The following is a 23,708-nucleotide window of genomic DNA, read 5'->3' as shown; positions in this document are numbered from 1 at the left end:
TGTTTTGTGTTGTCAATGGTACCAGTAGATTGGGTTTGTGCATGTATTGTGCCACTATATAAGGGTAGGGGAGATGTGCATGAGTGTTGTAATTCAAGAGGTATTAGTTTGTTGAGTGTAGTTGGAAAAGTGTATTGTAATGATTAATAGGATTAAGGATAAAACAGAGAATGCAATCTTAGAAGTACAGGGTGGTTTTAGAAGAGGTAGGGGTTGTATGAATCAGATTTTTACAGTAAGGCAGATATGCGAGAAATATTTAACAAAAGGTAAGGAGGTGTATGTTGCGTTTATGGATCTGGAGAAAGCGTATGATAAGAGTTGATAGGGAAGCAATGTGGAATGTGATGAGGTTATATGGAGTTGGTGGAAGGTTGTTGCAAGCAGTGAAAAGTTTCTATAAAGGTAGTAAAGCATGTGTTAGGATAGGAAATGAAGTGAGTGATTGGTTTCTGGTGAGAGTGGGGCTGATACAGGATGTGTGATGTCGCCGTGGTTGTTTAACTTGTATCTTGATGGAGTGGTGAGAGAGGTGAATGCTCGAGTGCTTGGACGAGGATTAAAACTGGTTGATGAGAATGACCATGAATGGGAGGTAAATCAATTGTTGTTTGCGGATGATACTGTACTGGTTGCAGACACGGAAGAGAAGCTTGGCCGATTAGTGACAGAATTTGGAAGTGTGTGTGAGAGAAGGAAGTTGAGAGTTAATGTGGGTAAGAGTAAGGTTATGAGATGTACGAGAAGGGAATGTGCAAGGTTGAATGTCATGTTGAATGGAGAGTTACTAGAGGAGGTGGATCAGTTTAAGTACTTGAGGTCTGTTGTTGCAGCTAATGGTGGAGTGGAAGCAGATGTACGTCAGAGAGTGAAAGAAGGTTGCAAAGTGTTGGGGGCAGTTGAGGGAGTAGTAAAAAATAGAGGGTTGGGCATGAATGTAAAGAGAGTTCTATATGAGAAAGTGATTGTACCAACTGTGATGTATGGATCGGAGTTTTGGGGAATGAAAGTGATGGAGAGACAGAAATTGAATGTGTTTGAGATGAAATGTCTAAGGAGTATGGCTGGTGTATCTCGAGTAGATAGGGTTAGGAACGAAGTGGTGAGAGTGAGAACGGATGTAAGAAATGAGTTAGCAGCTAGAGTGGATATGAATGTGTTGAGGTGGTTTGGCCATGTTGAGAGAATGGAAAATGGCTGTCTGCTAAAGAAGGTGATGAATGCAAGAGTTGATGGGAGAAGTACAAGAGGAAGGCCAAGGTTTGGGTGGATGGATGGAGTGAAGAAAGCTCTGGGTGATAGGAGGATAGATGTGAGAGAAGCAAGAGAGCGTGCTAGAAATAGGAATGAATGGCAAGCGATTGTGACGTAGTTCCGGTAGGCCCTGCTGCTTCCTCCGATGCCTTAGATGACCGCGGAGGTAGCAGCAGTAGGTGATTCAGCATTATGAAGCTTCATCTGTGGGGGATAACGGGGGAGGGTGAGCTGTGGCACCCTAGCAGTACCAGCTGAACTCGGTTGAGTCCCTTGTCAGGCTGGAATGAATGTAGAGAGTAGAGGTCCCCTTTTTTTGTTTTTGTTTCATTTGTTGATGTCGGCTATCCCCCAAAATTGGGGGAAGTGCCTTGGTATATGTATGTATGTATTTGTAGTATTTCCTGGTTATAAAAGTTAATTCTCTCTCTCTCTCTCTCTCTCCTCTCTCTCTCTCTCTCTCTCTCTCTCTCTCTCTCTCTCTCTCTCTCTCTCTCTCTCTCTCTCTCTCTCTCTCTCTCTCTAATGTGATGAAGCAAATAATGTATTGAGATTTGTAGTTATATGTAATATTGATATATAGTTTATACTAGTGTCCTTTTTTATGTTATGATTAATTGAAGTAAAGGTATGTGCACAGGAACTATTCATTTATTTGCATATATTCCCACATTTTGCAAAGTTGGATTTTTTTATTAAATGCATATTGCACTTCAGAAATATATATACATATTTTTTACATTTTGTAGGATACATGTTACGATCTTGAAGATGGAGATTCAAGTCGGCTACGTATGAGGCTTCTTATGTCTACAAGTCTTGCACCCCCACCATTGCATTCTTGGCTACAGTTTGATACAGCAAATCAGGAATTTTTTGGCATTCCACTTGAGGTTGATGTTGGGAAAACAGAGTATCTTTTGGTATGTTTGAATAGTTTTAAGTATTGCTTGTCAGTTGCTGTGTGATCATTATACACCCCAGACATGGCTAAGGATATATCTGAGGCCTTTGTCTTGCAGTGGACTAGAAACGGCTGCATTTGTTGTTGTTGTCTTTCTTTACTACCATTTTGTCTCACCAGTTAACCCAACCCAACCAGGAATGGACCCCCGTGTAGTACAACTTCTTATACATTACTGTTTATTTTTTCTAATTATCACATGGGCACAGGATAGATGCAGATATAGATATTGTTCCTTAAATATTTCATCCTAAAGTGAGTTTTGTAATTTCAGTTTTTAGTTAGTTGCATTTATTGTTGAATTACAATTCTTAATGTAATAAGCTGGTTGTATTTGTAGGATTTTTAACTTTAAACATAAAAAGTAACTTTTTTTTTGTTTATTGTATTGTCAGAGAGATTAAAAGATTATTTAGCCAAACCAGTGAACCAGAATGTTTAGCTCTTTTTATATATATTTAAGCCAGTACAGTAATGATAAATATCATGAAAGTTTGATATCGTAATGAAATATAAGGGATTTGTGTCAGACATTTTTTTTCATTCATAAGAAATCCATCAATTATATTGAGCCTAAATTTTGACTGCAATGTTCCCCAAGTACACTTCTTTTCAAGTTTCAAAGAAAAGAAATTTAGGTAAGCTATACAGTAAATGGCTGTCCTTTTATGCTTACTATTCAACAGTCATTTGATAGAAATATAGACACTGATGAATGTCTTCCTGGTTTAGTATGAAAATTTTAGTTGTATATCCTATTGTAAACCATGTTTTAATTAATTTCTTTTATTCTTATCTACATCATTACATTCCTTAATCACTCATTTTAATACCATTTCTCATTTTTCCTATGATAAGTGAATAAAAACTGTCAAGTATTTGTAGTTATTTGTTACTGATTTGCTTTAGGTACTTAGTTGTTTGTATTCAGTGTTTATTGAATTTCTCTTTCCTTTATAATGACAGTGTTATAAGATTTGTTGCAGGATTTCACAATGTGTGATCCCTTTTAACGAGAGAATGGTTTGACAAAGTCATTTAGGTGTAACACTAAATACCATTCCTTGTTGAAGCCTTGTGACAGGTAAAAGGTCTTTCGAACAGGGAAATAATTTTTTCCTCAGTTTAACTAAAAAATGTTCTCATACTTATTCAATTGCTTATTACTACTTCAACCTTCTAGATATTTAATCAATGATCTCCCACCTTGCTGTCAAATCTCTCTTCCCCTTTTTACTGTCTGGATTTATCGGAAGGGATACTATTGCTGGGATTGGAGTTTCTTTTTCAAACCAAATTGTGGGAGCTGTGGTGGTCTTGCCAATTACCCGATAATTTTTGGACTAAAGGAGTGTTATTCCAATATTGATATGCAAAAACATCTTGTGCAGAAATTTGGCCCTTGTATTCCGTGGGTGGGCTGCTTTTATAGAGATAGGAATCTCCACAATCTGTCCGGTTTGCTTGCCACTATGATTAGAGTGGGTATGATTGTATTCTTGAAAGCCTCTCAATATCATCAAGCTTATTCAGCTCATACTTGAGCCTCTCTAATCATACCATCAAGGTAGGGTAGAGAGTGGAAATTTGGGAGTCGGTTCTCACAGGTGTTATTGGTGGAGGAATTGGCTCCATGAAAGGCTAGAGGAGTCTATGATACTATAGTTTTCTTTTCCTTAAACTTTTATTTGATTTTTTTAATCCCACTCTCCTAAATAGAATGAATAGCATTGAAAATGTTACGCCTACCCTTGGCCCACCTGACACTTGAAAACTTTGCCAATTCAATTACAGAAAATTCTGATAGTGACCTAGGAAACTAAAAAAGGACCACTCATCTTAGATTTAGAAAGGTGATGTTAAAGTAAGGAATTTTAAAGTCATTCATACATGTGGATATTAGCAAATAGTCACTATGAAGCAGTATGGATGCTCTTTAAACCTAATGGGCAATCATACATGTATATATTAGCAAATCGTCACTATGAAAATGAGAGAATACCAGTTTGCCTTTACAAACAATCCTTTGCAGTGCTACAATTGTTTCAATTTTGGACATCCATCTAGGGTATGTAAAAATGAAAAGATCTGTGACAATTGTTCTTATCCTGAGCATGAAACCTGCAATGGTTGTAAAGTGCACCTATTGTAGCCAGGATCACAAGCCAACCAATAAGAAAAGACCTCTAATTTAAATAGAAAAACAGCGTTTCAGAAGTCATGTGCAGGTCATGTCAGTGTGGGATATCTTTGGCAACTTTTAAGCAAAACAAAAAAAAGTTAGGCCAAAGCGTTAAAATCCAATGATGCTGGACATCCAGAGAGAGATGCAACACCACCTACCCTAGGTAATGGAAAGCTTCCACTTTCTAAATCACCTTCGAACACAAATACCATGCTTCGTGATTTGGAATCTGTGCATTCCTTGAATCTTTCACACCTTGGATGTATAACCTTAGGTTGTCATCGTGGGATTTAGGGGAAAGAATTTTCTGCTAGAGAGCTAATAGATACACCTGTCATAAAGGAGGTATGTATTCCCAATAGCTCTTCGTCTTTTAGTTGAAAAGGTAGACTACTATTCTTCTCCCCTCTAATAAAAAATGTCATCATCATCAACTACTACTACGCCTATTGACGCAAAGGGCCTCGGTTAGATTTCGCCAGTCGTCTCTTGTCTTGAGCTTTTAATTCTAAAGAAAGCATATCCTTATTCCTTTTCTCACCACTACCACTGCCACTTGCGAAACTAAGCCTTTTAGGACCCATGATTTACGTAAAGTACCGTAAAAGGATGAACGTAAAAAACCACGATTAAAACACAGTTAATAGCAGAACGTACAGGGCACAACCACACGAAGCCGACGAGAACAGAGGAATGTCCTAAGCCACGCTAATTGAGGGTCCCTCCGAGGTAGAAATGCTGCCTTCTATCAGCAGAAATAAAGAATACATCCGGCGCTATGAGTACCATCTACGTGCACGGGTATTGTTTACTTCGGGTGTCAAAAAAAAATTCAGGTGTAGAGTAGGAACGTGTTCGAATTTTACTTCGCGTGTCGAAAAATTTGGATACAACCGGTATGACGTGTGTCGAAATAAAATTCGGGTGTAGAGTTGAAAAATTGCTTGAATTTTACTTCGGATGTTGGAAAATTCGGATGTAGATACGTTTGTGTGTAGAGGTTCCACTGTATTATGAATTTTATGTTCCTTTTTGGATATTAAAAGACAAAAAGTTATTTATCCTAATTTAATTATGAACTAGATCCTTTTGCTCAATATCTTAATTCTTTTGGCTCGTGTCAAGCAAGGCGGCCTTTCCTACACCCACACCACTCTCTCTCTCTCTCTCTCTCTCTCTCTCTCTCTCTCTCTCTCTCTCTCTCTCTCTCTCTCTCTCTCTCTTTTATGTACGTCAATAACGATATTACCCTCTTCTGAACTCTTAATACATTAAGAGTGAATTTTCTTCTTTCTTATGTTAGCAAGATGTTGAAATTATCTTCTCCTCTTTGAAATGATAAAATTCTTGCCGAAAACGAGATAAAACAAACGAAAAAATGAGTGAATCTCAGAGGTCAAACTCAGATATGTACTCTCTATGAGTCTTGTGGTAGGACTGAAGGGCGAAGGGTGTAATTTACCGTGTGATGTATCGTCTTGTGGCTCGTGGAAGCTATACAGATGCCAATAAAATTCTTGCCAAATATGAGAAAAGCAAATGTAAAAATTAGTAAATGTCAGAGGTCAAACTCAGATATGTACTCTCTATGAGTCTTGTGGTAGGACTGAAGGGCGATGGGTGTAATTTACTGTGTGATATATTGTCTTTTGACTCATGGAAGCTATACAGATGCCATTGTTTACAATTTCTCCTACATCAAAATGTAATGATTATCAAAATATACAGTAACAGAAGAAATACTGCATTTTCTTGTAAGGGACATTCTTTTTGGTTTATTGATTTACTTTTAGTAATTACTCTGTAACTATGAAAGTAAAAGGAATTTTGATGAAATATTTTGTATACGCATTCTCCATTGCCATACCAAGCTTAGTGATTTTTTTTTTAGGATTTTGTGTTTTCCTTCCTATACCCCCATATATTGGCATTCCGGCCAGACCACTTCAACAAGTAAATAAGAGGGCTGCTAATAGAATTGTTAAACTAAGCTTAGCAAGAGCTACTTTACAAAGAGAGAATCAGAGATTCCCTTCAATTCATAGAACTGATTGCAAGACTTAAGCAAAGGAGTCTTCCAAAATGTGTATTCTTATTTTCCCAATATTCTTCTAATGGAACTATCAAGTTCTGAGGAACAAATATGAAAATTTGACTCCTAATCCATGACCATTTACCTATAGTTATATTTCTACAAGAACCAATGCTAGATGGTTTTACTCCCTATGTCCTAGCGAATACGTCAGTTACAGAACACCATGTAATCCTCGGGGAAGAAGTCTTGATGGATGTCCTCTTAATGAGAGAATGCCTTGATGAAGTCATTGAGCTTCAGCGCGGCATATCATTCCCGTGCTGAAACTATGTGACGGGCAAGAGGGCTCTCGAACCTGGGAAAATTGCTTCCCCAGTTTGAATCTAAATTTTTCTCAACTTTTTATTCCTCTTAATATTACTTCGACCTTCCCCTAATTTTATAAACTTTCTTTCCTGTTACTGTCCCAACTCTATGAGTAAAATCTCACATATGTATTTGTGTAACTTTATATATTTACAAATGTGTTTTTTTTTTTTTTATTTTAATGGCGTGGATCTTTCTACATCCATTATTGCTACTGGCGTGGATGTTTCTACATCGGTTATTGCTGCCTGCTTTGAGGAATAGGAAGTGGTGTCATGGTTCGAAGGGTTTTGCGCTCAAAGCTATATGTGAGAGTATTGGATGATCTCAACCATCCCAAAGATGTTTTGGACCATTTTGGCGGAACTGTTGTCAAGTGTTGGGTCTTCGGAATCCAGGGGGATCCAATGCTTGGAGTAGGATTCTCAGCTCTTGGCCAGAAGCCCATCGTTATAGATAGGGGGAGGATGATTCCATAGTTTCTTGGTCTCACTCCTAACAGGCGGGTTCAGCTTACACCTGTGCCTCTCTGTTTTGGTGCTATCCTTCGTGTAGGGTATGGAGTGGACCATCTGGGAAGTATACTCTCATTGTGCTGATAGTGGAGAGTTAAAATTTCCTTTCCAACATGTGATGCCTTAATGTTCTCAAGCAAGTGAATCAAACAATTATAAATATCACATTTCTTTTCTTTTTTCTTATGGATATGTTGACTAACCCCCGGCACTGTTGACGACCTCTGGCAATTCATTTAAAGAAAATTCTGTTGATAACTTATAAACTAAAAAGGACTATTCTTTGAACATTCGAAAAAAATTGTAATTTTGGCAACACAGGAAAATTTTAAATCCTGCATGTTATCCAAATTCCATTAGAAGCTAATCATGATGTGCTACATAAAATATTTGAATGCCAAGGATTAATAAAAGAAATTAGAATGAAACTTGAAGATGATAAACAGGATTCTTGGTTATCATTTAATTGTGATGAAGCATTCGATGCAATTCGTAACATTATTAATATTGAAATAGGTGATATGATTATTAAGGGTGCTCTGTGTGATTGGGTACCTAAAGATCTGGATGTCTACAGACCAGAAACTGGATTGATAAAGACAGAAATAGTTGTGCCATTCCAAAGAAAGCCAAAACCACCAATGTGGCCTCTTGATCAATCTACAGGAGGTACAGAAAATTATTTTAAGATCTGCACATTTCTTCAGAGGAAGGTAGGAACGATCGCACCTGGAGATTATCTCGATTTGGTAAAAACAAGTTACTTGATAAAGTCAAGTCATACACACAGTCTGTTATATTGTCTAATTTAAAGACAGAAAATGATGATATAAAATTGGACATCTAACCCCATCTAAACTTTAGCTATGGAAGGGGAGTGGTTTTCAATAGGAATCTATATGAATTTACAGAAGAGGAGATATTGGCTATGTGTCCACTATCAGTGTGGAAAGTGCATAAAGTACCTGGAACATCAATGATTATCCTTACTTTCCAGGATGCTGATGTACCTTTCCACATAGACATAGAAAATGAAAGGATTGGAGTTCAAACTTTTAAGCAGAAGCCACTGCAATGTTTTAATCTCTTCAAATTTGGGCATCCTTCCAAAGTTTGTAAGAATGATAGAATATGTAATACTTGCTCAAATCCATACCATGGAGAATGTACACTTGAGGCCAGGTGCTTAAACTGCTACTCTAGTCTTAAATCTAATGATAAAAGCTGCCAGTTTTATAGGTTAGAAGAAGCTGCCCTCATTAAATCAATTATTGATCATGTAAGCATAGGGCATGCCAAGAGATTATTAAATAAATCTACTACCTAGCCTATGCAAAGACATTAAAAAAAGAAGAAAAAGTTCCTCGGGAATCATCTAACCCACCTACTATTGAAGGTAGTTCTCAAAAAAGAAATTCTCTATCTACTGATAAAATGCTGCATAATAAGACAAGAATATTTCCTCCAAGATTTACCCATGTGTATCAACGAGAAGACATTGTCCACCATTATCCAATCTTTATCCCCCATTACAAAGGATGGTAATAACCTCTCCCTGGCCATGTCCTTGCCTGATTTAATGGAGACTGCCCTTGAAACCAAGCTATCAGGTGCACCTGTCATGGGGAAGGCACAAAAACCTGGTAGCTCACAATCTATCAATCGGAAAAGAGAAATACCTCCATCTGTCTCATCCCCTTCCATAAGAAATATTAAAGTTATGACATCAAATAAATGTGATGTTTTGTCTGTTGATGTTTCTGATCAACCAGAAGACAATTTAAATAAGAAATTCAAGTTGGGGTCCACCATCCCCCTCAACAATTATATCAAAAGGACATAAAGAAAATAACAAACAAAACCCAATTTACCAACTCTCTCTCTAATCAAACCCCTGGTAAATAGTGTTAGATCAAAAATTGCTGAAGGGAAGACTACATCCAAAAGTTCTTCCAAAAAAAAAAAAGCATAGTTTTTCCCTCCATTTTGCAATGGAATTGTCATGGTTTAAGGGCCGAATATAAAGAACTTGAGCTCTTAACACTTTTACCCCCAATGGACATACTGGTTCGTTTCACAACTCATCCCTTTACCCCCATGAATGTACTGGTACGTCCTTGCAAAAAACTGCTATTTACGTTTTTTTTTTTTACATATTTTTGATAACTTTGAGAAACTTCAGGCATTTTCCAAAAGAATGAGACCAACCTGACCTCTCTATGACAAAAATGGAGGCTGTTAGAGCAATTTAAAAAATATATATTGCAATGTGCTTGAAAAAAAAAATGCCTGGGGGTTAAGGGTTGGAAAGTTCCAAATAGCCTGGGGGTAAAAGGGTTAATCCACGAGCATTCCCCCATAATTATGTCCGCAGGAGAGCAAGTTTGATGTTAATACCTCTTGTCCTCGCGAATATATTAGCTATACGACACCATATAAACACCGAGTAGGGAGCCATGGCGGAAGTCTCGTATACGTTCGTCGAGATATTCCTCAAATATCCTTGGGTATCCATACACCTCTGCAGGCAGTGGTATCCATACACCTCTGCAGGCAGTGGTTGTACATATTGGTATAGGAAGAAAATATAGAATTTGCTCTCTGTACTTGCCTCCAAATGATGATATATCATATGATAATTTAGTAATATCATATGATAATTTAGTAGAGGTGATTCAACAACTCCCTCAACCTTTCCTTTTTCTTTGAGATTTGAATGGTAGACATCCTTTGTGGGGTGATGTTTTAGCAAACACCAGGGGCAATATTATATCGTTAATTGTGGAAAATAAGGATGTTGGACTCCTTAATGCAGGAGAGCCCACACACTTCCAGGTTCAGACAGGTACCTTGTCATGCATTGACCTTGCAATTGCAAGCTCTAACTGCCTTCTTGATTTCGATTGGAGGACATTAAATGATTTGCATACTAGTGATCATGCCCCAGTCATTATAAACACCCACAGTGGTCCACCTTTACAGAGATCGCCACGATGGAATCATGACAAGGCGGACTGGGTTAAATTTTGTGAGCTAAGTGAAATCGAGGGGAGAGCAGAGCAGTTTGAAAGTATTGATGATGCCATAGACCTACTGAATGTAACTCTCCATACAGCAGAAGTCAATTCAATTTCCAAAACCACAGGATTAATCAAACGACGACCAGTCCCGTGGTGGTCTTTAGAATTAACTGTCTTGCACAGAGCCACCAGAAAATCTCCGACTAGTTTGCGTAGGTGCCGTACTGAGGAAAATTTGATAACATACAAAAAGTGTAGAACACAGTTCTGTCGTGCCATGAAAGAAGCTAGACGCCAGTCTTGGGTGTCCTTTGTTTCCTCCATAACATTAAAACACCACCCTTTTCTGTAAGAAGGAAAATAAAAAAGATAGCAGGCAAATTTACCGCAAACCCACCACCGGTGTTGAAGGTAAACGGTCGGTGTGTGACCGAAGCAAATTATGTTATCAATGGCCTGGCTGATCATTTTTCAAATGTATCATGCAAGTGTGAAGCAGCTCCTGGTCACTAGTATAGGAACATTGAAGAAAAGAAAATTTTAAATTTTGCAACAGGAAGGGAAGATTCGTATAATTTTCCATTTACTGAAAGAAAATTTGATTCTGCACTTGCTAATTGTAACCCCCCAGATACTGAAGCCTTGATGAGGATGGGGGGCTTAGGGATTAGCAGCTGGGCTCTAATGAACAGTTGGAACTACTTTCCCACTGGACCTCGGTGTGCAACTGTTGATCCAACTAAATTGGTCCACACTTTCTCTTTTCCTTTTGCCTATTTCTTTTTTTCTCCCATACCTTCCTTTTGGGATTGAACTTGTTGACGACTTTGGCTTGTTTGATTATACTTTGGCTGCTGCTTTGGATTCTGCACAGTGTGGGATGGACGGCATTCCATCTCGACCTGTTCCAATTTGGACGCCATCAACCTCTGGCAGACCCCATTGGGTGTAGACCAAGTTTGTTAAGATTCAGGCTCCAGCGATCCGGTTGTAAGTCACTCATATTTGCGGGTAATGGGTGACGCCAGGCATTGGAGTTGCCGGTGGGAGGGGCTAACCACCCCCACTGACCAGTGTATGCCCACCTTGAGAGGCAGCCCCCCTCTAATAAGAGGACTGGTCCCCGCTGAAGCCTCTTCTCATGTTGGGCCACATGGGATAGGAGGACTGACATCCTCCGATAAGAGGTGGATCACCTGGCTTACTCTTTAAAAGAAAACCAACCCCTCTGTTGACGACCTGGAAAATACAAACATGGACCTTGGTACAGACAGCTCAAACTCGGGTTCTAATATCATAACATTAGAACCTTACTCTCATCATATTAAGATTGATAAGAAAACACTAGAGAAGAAGAGAGTGAGAAATGTTGACAGTACAGAAAAATATAGAAAAGTAGAAATATTACCTGGTCACTATGAAGTAGTGAATTATGAGAAATTTTTTATTTTGGAATTTTAAAATGCAAGACATGAACGTGTTAAGGTTTTTTTTTAAAGCCAACAGGGAAATAGTTGCTATATGTGGAGGGCAGCCAAAAATTCTTTCCAAGGGAAATGGAAGTCTCTTGATAGAGACAGTATCCCCAATACAAGGTGAAAAATTAAAAACTTTCAAAATTGGATGGTCATAGTGTAAAAGTCGTTTCGCACCCCACTTTCAACCAGAGTAGAGGTGTGATATATGCTCCAGAATTGCTGGACATAGAGGAAAAAGAAATTGAGGATAAACTGAAAAGTCAAGGAGTAGTAAAAGTAGTTAGAATGAGAGAGAGTTAGAGAACATCATATTCCTCGTGCTACTTTGATTGTAACATTTGATCAAAGCAGATTACCAAATGTTATTAAAGCTGGTTGGCTATCTTTGAAGGTGAAACCATATATCCCTTCACCATTACGATGTTATCATTGCCAAATGTGTGGCCATTTAACCCAGAAATGCAAGGAAAAGCTAAATAATATGCCAGCTATTTGTGCCAACTGTGGAAAAAATAATCATGGTGCATGCATAGAAAATCCAAATTGCATACATTGTGGGGAAGCACACCCAGCTACATCTAAAAGCTGCATTAAGTTTATTTTTCAAAAAGAAATTCAGGCCATTAGGACCATGGAAAAGGTTACTTTTAAAGAGGCTCGTAAAAGAGCTCTTGAAAAGCAGATAAGAACATGGCAACTTTTTTCAATGCCTCTGAAAAAAGAAAACTTATCAAAGCACACAGACAAAAACTTTATCCCTAATTCTAACAAAGAAACATACGAAAGTAGTTAAAGAGGTACAAACCTCTCTCAGGCTGTGTCCTTGTCTGATCTGATGGAGGTTCCACTCAAAACAATTTACCTGGTGAACCTGTAGTGGGAAAGGTGCAAAAACTTGACAACTCAACCTTTTAATCGAAAAAGAGAGACCTCCATCTCTCTCGCCTCCTACCATAAAAAATATTAAAGTCACGACTTCAAATAAATATGATGTCTTGTTTGCTGATCTTTCTGATCAACTGGAAGGTAAATTGAATAAATCAGAAATTCAAGTTGAGGTCCACCATCCTCCTCAACAATTAGATCAAAAGGACACAAAGAAAAAGATGTACACAAAACCCAATATATCAAGATAATCTCTCCCACCAGAAAATACTGTTAGATCAAATATTGCCAATGGGAAGACTTCATCCAAGGTGTCATCCAAAAAATAAACCATAGTTTTTTCCTCCATTCTGCTATGGAATTGCCAGGGTCTAAGGGCGAAGTATGAAGAACTTAGGCTCCTCATACATGAGCACTCCCCTATAACAGTATGTCTACAGGAAAGCAAGCTTGATGCTAATACTCCTTGTCCTCGAGAGTATGTTAGCTATAGGACACCAGGTACCTTGTCCTGCATTGACCTATCAGTTACAAGCTCTAACTGTCTTCTCGATTTTAATTTGAGAACATTAGATGATTGGCATACTAGTGATCATGCACCAATCATTATAAACACCAAAAATTGTCCACCTTTATAGAGATCGCCACGATGGAATCTTGATAAGACGGACTGGGATAGATTTCGGGAGCTAAGTGAAATTGAAGGAAATGCAGAACACTTTGAAAGTGTTGATGATGCCATAGACTTACTTAATGGAACTCTTCACACAGCAGGAGCCAATTCCATTCCCAAAACAACAGGGATACAGTGAGCCCTCGTTTATCGCGGTAGATAGGTTCCAGACCCGACCGCGATAGGTGAAAATCCGCGAAGTAGTGACACCATATTTACGTATTTATTTAACATGTATATTCAGACTTTTAAAACTTTCCCTTGTACGTAGTACTGTTGACAAACTACCCTTTAATGTACAGAACACTTAATGCATGTACTACAGTACCCTAAACTAAAACAGGCACAAATATTAAAGGCGATTTTATATCATGCGTTTCCTAAACACGCCAAAAAGCACGATAAAAAATGGCAACCAATGTTTTGTTTAGTTTATCTCTGATCATAATGAAGAAACAAACGCATTTACACATCTGTGTATAGGTTAGTTTTTGCATCGATTATATTGATTATTCAGTACAGTATGTTGATTTTGTTATTACCAATGTTTTACTTAATTTTTCTTAGGACTTCCAAATGAAATGTTTTTCTTTATGACGCCGCCTGAAACGACGGCGTCATAAAGTACGCTCAGTAAACAAACGAAGGCATTTAACGCGCATGATGAAAGTGATAAATAATGATATTACAGTAAAAGCTTTTAGAAAATATGTTATTACAAATATTATTTACCGTATCTATATAAAATCATACATACGTAGCAAAGCAGGAAAACAATTTATGAGAGAGAGAGAGAGAGAGTGAGTTGTTTTACGTACGTAAATGTAAATTTTAAACAAAAAAAATAGCCCCATTTCATATAAAATAGGTTATTACAAATATTTTACTTTATCATATTACAGTAGTCTGTATAATACTGTAAAGTTCAGTACAGTATGTTGTTGTTATAGTCGTGGCGATGAAATTCTCACGAAACAAAAACACGACATTCGATTACAACAGCTGATTCTCTCTCTCTCTCTCTCTCTCTCTCTCTCTCTCTCTCTCTCTCGTGTTATACAATACTTACATGTAGATGAAGAAACTAAAATTAGTTTTCTTAGTGTCAATTAAATACGAAACGAAAAAATTATGCCGAGTTTACATCCATTTCAATCGTTGCTAAAAATACGGCATTGTGTTATAACCTATCAAATTTTTTTTGTTTATTACATTTAAATCAACACACACACACACACACACTCTCTCTCTCTCTCTCTCTCTCTCTCTCTCTCTCTCTCTCTCTCTCTCTCTCTCTCTCTCTCTCTCTCTGTGGGCTACTTTTCACTACCTCCCATTCCTTACCTCTCTATCTCTCTAACAAATGATATCTTTGTTGCTCCTCAAAGTTTCGTTTATATTGAAAATCAATCATGATTCAATTTTCCTTACTTTCTCCAATCTCGCACCATCGGTCACATCGCGGTATTTTCGAAATTTCCAGAAAATCCGCGATATATGTATATTCACGCGTTATGAAAAAAATCCGCGAAGTGGTGAATCCGCGATGGTCGAACCGCGAAGTAGCGAGGGATCACTGTATTCAAACGACGACCAGTCTTCTGGTGGTCATCAGAACTAATTGCCCTGCACAGAGCCACAAGAAAGTCTTTAGCAGCAAATTATAGGCCAATTCCATTAACATCTTGTTTATGTAAAATCATGGAGGAGATGGTCAATGTAAGACTGATGTGGTACCTTGAAAAGAAGGGTATTTTATCACCCATTCAATGTGGATTCAGAAAAATGCACTCACCACTGATGTCTTGGTATTACTTGAGTCCTCTATTGGTGAAGCCTTTGCTTCCAAACGGCACCACGTGACAGTCTTTTTTTTACCTTGAAAAGGCATATGATACCACATGGAGATATGGTATACTTAGAAGAATCCATGAGTTTGGATTGAGAGAAGAGCTACCACTATTTATTCAGTCATTCCTTTCACATAGAGTTTTTCAAGTGAGAGTTGGGAAACACAAACAGAGAGTAAATGCACTAACAATTAATGGGATATCCTCAGTCATTCCCCGGGATGTTTTCTCAACATTATTTTTGGATGATCTCTCTATATCATTTGCTGGAGCTAGAATGGCAATGGCTGAGCAAAAAATACAACTCTTAATTGACAAAATTATCCAGTGGGCCGATATGATTGGACTTAAGTTCTCCACAAGTAAAACTACTATTGTCCATTTCTGTCGTATCCGGGGAGTACATCCAGACCCGGATATATACATCAAAGGTCAACGGGTCCCATGTGCAAGTGAAGCTAAATTTTTAGGGTTGATATTTGATTGTAGGCTTACATGGAATTCTCACTTGAAAGAATTAAAAGCTAAATGTCTTGAGGCTCTGAATCTTTTTAAAGTATTGCCCCATACATCATGGTGGCCAGACCGCAATACTATTTTAAGATTATACAAGGCCTTGATTTTTCCAAAATTAGTTATGGATGTGAAATCTACTCCTCACCCACCCCAAGCCGTTTAAAAATATTAGATTCTATACATCATGCTGGTGTTAGATTGTCCACAGGAGCGTTTAGAACCTCACCTATCATAAGTCTCCTTTTTTATGTTGGGAGTTGCCTCTAGGCCTTTACCAAATGTCTTCTATAATTTGGTATTGGTTTAGATTGCTAAGACTCCCTAATTCTTCAGCCTTTCAGACTGCAAGCCTTGTAAGGCACTCAACATACTTTGAGTTGCACCCAAAATCTCCTCAACCTTATGGCTTTCGGGTGAAACAATTATTAAAGAGTCTTGATATAATTAGAATTAAGGTGCTTCCATTCAAGGTATCATTGCCTCCATGGAAATTACCTGATGTATCTTTTTGTAAATACTTTATTGGAGTTAAGAAGAATATGATTGACTTAGAATCCAGGTATCTTTTTATGGAACATGTTGCAGAACATAAGGGATTGACTTTTATATATACAGATGGCTCGAAATCTGATGCTGGCGTTGGATTTGTAGTACATAGTAATGATTTTAATTGTAGAGATGCACTTCCTCTAACAGCTTCCATATTCACTGACGTGTATGGCATTCTAACCGCTATTGAGAAAATAGCTTTGGGAAAGGAGGGTAATTTTACAATTTTTAGTGATGCAAGGAGTGTTCTTCATGCTCTAGAAGTTTTTAATTCTAGTAACCCTCTACTTTTAAAGATTTTAGAAGAGCTTTTTATTATTGGACGGAGAGGTATAACAGTTCAATTTTGTTGGGTTCCAGCACATGTAGGTGTGTCTGGGAATGAGAAGGCAGATTTACTGGCGAAGAATGCGGCATCTGAGTTGCCACCAAGAAAGTATCCCATTCCGTTACCTTACATCAAGAAAATGGTTTGTAGTAAATGGCAACAGCACTGGGATAGTGTAGATGGCAATAAAATGAGGGAAGTAACAAATGTCATATCACCTTGGAGATATAACATGATGCCCCGAAAATGGAAGAAGACTCTTTGTTGTCTCCGTATTGGTCACACTCGGTTGACACGAGTTTCTGTTGAAGGGCCAACACCAACCGTATTGCGACGACTGTTTTGTACCCTTAACAGTGAGGCATTTGTTGACCAAATGCCCAATTTTAATAACTTGAGAAATAGACATCTGGTTGAGGCTCGAGGTGAGGATGGCAGGTTCATCCTTGCCAAGATTCTTGGACATGTGTCCTACTATGCAAGTGACATTTTTAGATTTATTTCAGAAGCAGGTCTTTTGAAAACTATTTAAGATTTTTAATGACATTCAATTTTTATGGTTTTAATTGAATATTCTTTTATTTATATATATAATATATATATATATATATATATATATATATATATATATATATATATATATATATATATATATATATATATATATATATATATATATACTAAATGATATCGGCATCAATGACCTTAGAATTTAGGATGCCTGAAAACATTAAATCAATCAATCAATTTTTTCAAACACTCCCCTTAAGTACTGTACATTACAAATACCGTACTTTACTGTATTAATGTAGATATAGGCTATGTGTATGGTTCGTTGGAACGATGGAAGCCCACCTACCGAAAACTGTGATCACTTTTGAGAGTTACCTTAGCTAATTAAGCTGTACTGTATTGATAGTCTAGTGTATATATTACAGTAATATACACTACAGTATCAGCGAGTGTTGTTAGATAGGAACAACAGTGTTTTGTTGTTCAGTATTTCAATAAGATTTACGCTAAATCTTGAAAAGTAGTAAAGGGGAAGATATGACAAATACGTCTAGTATATCAGAAAATACTTCAATGCAGAAAAGTGGTAGAGCCTTAGAAAAATTAATGGTTCCTATAGTAGAACTGCAAGAAATGCATTATTGCATAATACACTAATTAATGATACACAGTCCTCTTAATGAGAGAATGCCTTGATGAAGTCATTAAGCTTCAGCACGGCATATCATTCCCGTTCTGAATCTTGGTGACGGGCAAGAGGGCTCTCGAACTTGGGGAAATGGCTCCCCCAGTTCAAATCTAAATTTCTCTCTCTCATTTTTGTTCTTCCTCTTAATAATACTTCGACCATCTCCTAATTTTATAAACTCTTTTTTGTTTTGCTGTCTCATCTCTGCAAAAAATTTCCCAAACTATATCTGTATATATATATATATATATATATATATATATATATATATATATATATACAGATATATATATATATACATATATACAGTATATATATATATATCTGTATATATATATATATATATATATATATGTATATACATATATATGTATATATATATATATATATATATATATATATATATATATATGTGTGTGTGTATATATATATATGTGTGTATATATATATATATATATATATATATATATATATATATATATATATATATATATATGTGTGTGTGTGTGTGTGTGTGTATATATATATCTATATATATGTATATCTAAATATGTATATATAAGTATATATATATATATATATATATATATATATATATATATATATATATACGTATATGACCCGATCTAGGTCGTATCAAGGGGGGGTTCACACTTCACATCTTGGGGGAAACAAAGATAGAGAAAATCCATTCTATGGTTAACACAATTAGAGAGGGAAGGTCATGCACAAATAATAGCCGAGTTGATCGCTTTATACATGATGTATTAACTTAAGATTACAAGGGCTGCCCTTAATTATGATTACGTTACGTGACTAAGAAAAAAAACCTCAGAAAATGGTACTTGTTGGCACTCATGCTGGCACCCGTGACCTGAACGTAGGTCTAAACACTCAAGCCTCCCAACTCTGACAAACCTATGGGGCAAGTTCAAGCGCCCACCTCGGCCTTTCTATGCCTGATCGATGATTGGCTGTTTCGACCCGAAAGTCTTATGAGAACCAATAGGAAGGGATTTTGGGGACGCTAACTTTTAACGAACATTTTTGAGTGCCCAAGCCACGCCGATAACGACATTTTTCCATAGCCATATCGTAACCGTCTTCTCTAACAAAGAAGGAAAATCTGTTGGCACTCACTCCTCCCACTCAGTAACAACCTGACTGTGATTAGTTCACCACTCCCTTCCCATATTTTTACGTCCCGTAAAATTCACACTTATCAGATTTTCTTCTCAAAACAATTTTTTTCTCCTCTCTCTTTTTTTTATGAAACTTTTGCAATCCTTGTTTTTTTTTTTTTTTTTTTTTTCCCCACTAGATGTTGCCTCTGAGTACCATCCTCGTCGGGAGCATGCAAACATTAAAATTAAATACCTAAATCAAAATCAGAGGGCCGGTTGGCGTGCTACAATTGCAAGTTACACAAAGATGAATATCACGCCCACAATAGATCATACAGAAACACAAAATCAGGTTTAAATACATCATCACTGAAATTAGGAGCACAAAATCAGAAAAATAATAATGTTTTAAATGCAATAAAATTTCATAAGGACCAACAAATCATCACATACACAAAATAAAGAAAATGATAAAAATTAAGAGAAATCAAAATGAATAACTTACAATCCCAGCACTCTTTGATACATTTACCATTATAAGAAAACCATTTCTAACCATCCGTGACACTGCAATAAAGAGCAAACTCAAACAGTGAATAATAATAAAAAGAAAACCACTTATCAATAACCGAGCAACATTATTTCTCCTGAAAAACAAAAACATTAAGTAATGATGTTCAATTTTCAACCCATGATTAACAATTACCTGTAAGAGCACTGAAAACCTCCACAGAGAAATGAAATTCTTTAAATACAGTACAACAAAATGGAAAAACATACATAAAAGCATTGGTAATAGCAAAATAAGTATCAACATAGGGTAACGAAATTTGAATTAATTCCAACATAAACATAAATGCAACAAAAAATGTCTCAGTTATCTGTCACCACACCGAAATATATATTTTTTTCTTAACCAGCACAACAAAATGGAAAAACATACATAAAACCATTGATAATAGCAAAATTGGTACAAACACAAAATAATGAAATTTGAATTATTTCCAACATAACATAAATGCAACAGAAATTTCTCAGTATGATAAATGATATACTCATGATATGCTTAGAACAAAACCAAAAAAACGAAACAAAACTCAATTCATCTTTTCACAAAACAATCGGAATGAACATACGTAAAAGAAACATGATTTTTATGACCTCAATCACCTCGTGGTAGACATTATCTCAAGGCCCATGTCCTCTCGCACTCTCTCGTGCTTGAAGGACGGCACGGACACATGCTTGTGTCACTTCCTCACTTCCCTACCTGTCCCCTGGGGGAATGGACCTTTGACGTCCATATGCACTCCATTAAACTTAAAGGTACTACCGACCATGTTCTGGCCCTTGGTACCACATGCTTGTGGTTACTCATTGAGTTATACACATGACTCATTGATAAACCTAATTCCTTAAAAATACTGACACTCTTGCCATCCTTAGGGGAACTTTCTATACCCACATGCCACGCATAAGGTCTTACATCAATTACACAGATGACTTTCTCTACCAAAGGGGAAGGAAAAACAACCCTAGATCAAATTCCGTCTTCAATGAAGAACACACCCTTCCACCTGCGCAAAAAATCCGGGAAATTTGATCTCCTACCTCATTCGCGCACTCATTCGCTGGACATCACTCACAGTCACGGGGCATGCACTCCCTCTCTCGCTCTCCGTAGTCGTCAAGCTCTTCCCGTTTTCTATGCGCTCCATCCATAGGTCTACTTGAACCTAATTTCTTTCGTTGTTGTTCCTTCTGCTTCACGTCGAGTTATTACATCTTTTCTTCGTCGTAGGGTCACTGAGCCCGTGTGTGGGCTCTGGCCATGGTAAGCACCGTACGCTCCTACGTTTTGCGGGCATCCGTTACGAACGGTTCTTCACCCTCGTTACACACATGATTCCACTTCTATTCCAAGACGGGAATAGCATTCCGACTTCCATGATCGGGAGCGGTGGTGAGGGGTTGCTGCTCCACCCCTACTCCTCCTTATGCACTCCCTGGGAAGACGCACTACCACTCGCTGGTAGGTGGGCATCCCCTACTGCTCACTGGGGGAGCGTCTAGCTCCCCTCCCCCACACTCTGGGGCAAAGATGGCAGGCTGACTCCTTGGCACTCCCGTCCCCAGTCCTTGCGGTCTGACGGACGGCCCGAGGGACCGTTAGTCCCCTTTCCGCGTTGTCTTCCCCTTCCTGCGTCGTCTTCCCCTCCCTCTCGTTGGTACAGGGGAAACATGATTTCTTCTGCCGACGCTGTTTTCTTTTTAAACAGCTTTCAGATGGTGGTTTGTGGCCTGACATCCATATCACTACTGCTGGTCATCGTAGGGGCATAGAGCCTGTAGGTGGCCATCTGTTAGTACCACCCAACAGTTCCAACAACCGCCAGTCGCCACATCCTACCTTTCTGACCTCTGCCTCTTTGAGGTTCTCTTCTAAAAACACCCCATCCTGGGAAGGTTGTTGATGTCGGTTGGGTGCCGGGCTGCCTCTCGATGGTTGTGTAGCTGCTATCATGTGCGTTGAGAAAACGTTCACCAAGTACCAGGCATACACGAGCTACACTTCATTTCACCCCTCTCTCTCTCCGTCACCTCTACTCGACGTTGAACTTCTCGTGTTAACCATTGTCACTATTATCTTTTGTTTCCACTTTTTCAAAAATCTCACGTCGGCTAAAATCACTTAGCACAGACGTTAATCGTTAATATTATTATTATTTCCCCACAACACCTGACACCATTTAATATGACCCGATCTAGGTCGTATTAAGGGGGGGGGGGGTTCACAATTCACATCTTGGGGGAAACAAAGATAGAGAAAATCCATTCTATAGTTAACACAATTTGAGAGGGAAGGTCATGCACAAATAATAGCCGAGTTGATCGTTTTATACATGATGTATTAACTTAAGTTTACAAGGGCTGCCCTTAATTATGATTACGTTACGTGACTAAGAAAAAGCCCTCAGAAAAATGGTACTTGTTGGCACTCATGCTGGCACCCGTGACCTGAACGTAGGTCTAAACACTCAAGCCTCCCAACTCTAACTGACAAACCTATGGGGCAAGTTCAAGCGCCCACCTCGGCCTTTCTATGCCTGATCGATGATTGGCTGTTTTGACCCGAAAGTCTTATGAGAACCAATAGGGAGAGATTTTGGGGACGCTAACTTTTAACGAACATTTTTGAGTGTCCAAGCCACGCCGATAACGACATTTTTCCATAGCCATATCGTAACCGTCTTTCCTTTAACAAAGAAGAAAAATCTGTTGGCACTCACTCCTCCCACTCAGTAACAACCTGACTGTGATTAGCTCATATATATATATATATATATATATATATATATATATATATATATATATATATATATATATACACACAGTATAAGGGATTTTGACGAAGGAAAAATCTATTTCTGGGCGAGAGACCTGTGCCGCCCAGTGAAATGCTCCTTTAGCATCATTTCTAAGGTATATAACTGCTATGTATTACCAGAGAAAAAAGTTGCATAGGAATGCCAGGGATGAACCCAACTCGCTCATCTAAATAGGTGTCGGTATAAGTAACTGGGGCGTGATATCCACAACCAGAGGTCTCGTGCCATTTAGATATCTCCTCGTCAAATATCCCCGTTACAACGAGGTGCCGTTCTACAACCGCTATAGAATGCTACTACCACCATCCCCACCCACGCCAACTACGTCGCTCCTTTCATAGCATCTGCGGTGTTCACTTGTGCGTTCCCTTGCTTGTGACCTTTCGTTGTTTTGGTGCTTTTTTGGTACGAGATGTCGGATGTTCAAACTTCCTCCTCCAAGTTAAGTACTAGAACTATGGATTTTGAGTTTTGGAGGTAGTGATACCTTTATTATTCTTTTATTTTTAAGTGTTAACGTGTCACCCAGGTCTGGAGTCCCGACTCACGACGCCATGCCTGGTCTCGCTACCTCCTCATCTCGTTCTTGACGCTTTGCAATTGGTCTCCCTTACTAATTGTAACTTGTTTCGAACTTTTTTGCCTTTACTCAATTCCGTGTCACTTTACGCGATGCTTCATTCAACTTTCGTGATTTCATTTACGGGAACGTATTTATATCTTAGGTCATGGGCTTGCTTGCTACCCTTCTAGGCCGTGTGCCTTGAAGGCAGTTTTGCATCGCGTCTCGGTGCCTTTTATGCTAGGATTGTTGCTCTTATTCATTCCTTTTACCTTTATAAGAGTTAGGTCCTGTTTTGGTTGGAGAGGGACTCCAGGTTTACATTTATTTTACGTATTTATTCTACGGATCGGCACTTTAGCCGATCGAGCCTTTGTGTCGTAGTCCCCCCATCCTGTTTAGTACATACCCGAGTCTGGTGGGCTAGGCCTACTTCCCTCATTCTTTTATTCTGTTGTTCTCCTGCGTCCCTCTCTTACTGAGTTATTTTAGCTTTATTCTGCATGCCACATACCTAGTTATATTCCTGTTTCGTTTATTTTTACCAGTTAATTATGATCATTCGTGTATGTTGGGTGTTGGCTAGGTTGGTACTCCTGTCCGCTCGCGGGCCCACGTGACCACCTCGTCCCCCTCCTTCGGCTTGTTCTCGCTGTTTTCCCCCCTTGTGGAGCATCTCCCCACATGCCCTCATCCCTCTCCGGGGACACAGTGGAACCTCTACATACGATTTTCCCAACATATGAAGTAAAATTCAACCAAATTTCTGTCTCAACATACGAAGTGTTGCTCCAACATACAACGTAACCAATAC

General features: G+C 38.2%; 1 protein-coding gene across 1 annotated transcript in view; it reads left to right on the top strand.

Moving 5' to 3' along the window:
* LOC137626160 (dystroglycan 1-like) overlaps nt 1-23,708 on the top strand; it is a 388,225-nt gene that overhangs the window by 333,226 nt on the left and 31,291 nt on the right. The window contains exon 12 of the mRNA XM_068357241.1: nt 2,004-2,177. Coding sequence (XP_068213342.1) covers nt 2,004-2,177 — 174 coding nt within the window. The remainder of the gene's footprint in view (nt 1-2,003; nt 2,178-23,708) is intronic.

The sequence above is a fragment of the Palaemon carinicauda genome, chromosome 2 (assembly GCF_036898095.1).
Source record: "Palaemon carinicauda isolate YSFRI2023 chromosome 2, ASM3689809v2, whole genome shotgun sequence".
Classification (NCBI taxonomy): Eukaryota; Metazoa; Arthropoda; class Malacostraca; order Decapoda; family Palaemonidae; genus Palaemon; species Palaemon carinicauda.
This window is presented reverse-complemented; position numbering and strand designations above follow the sequence as displayed.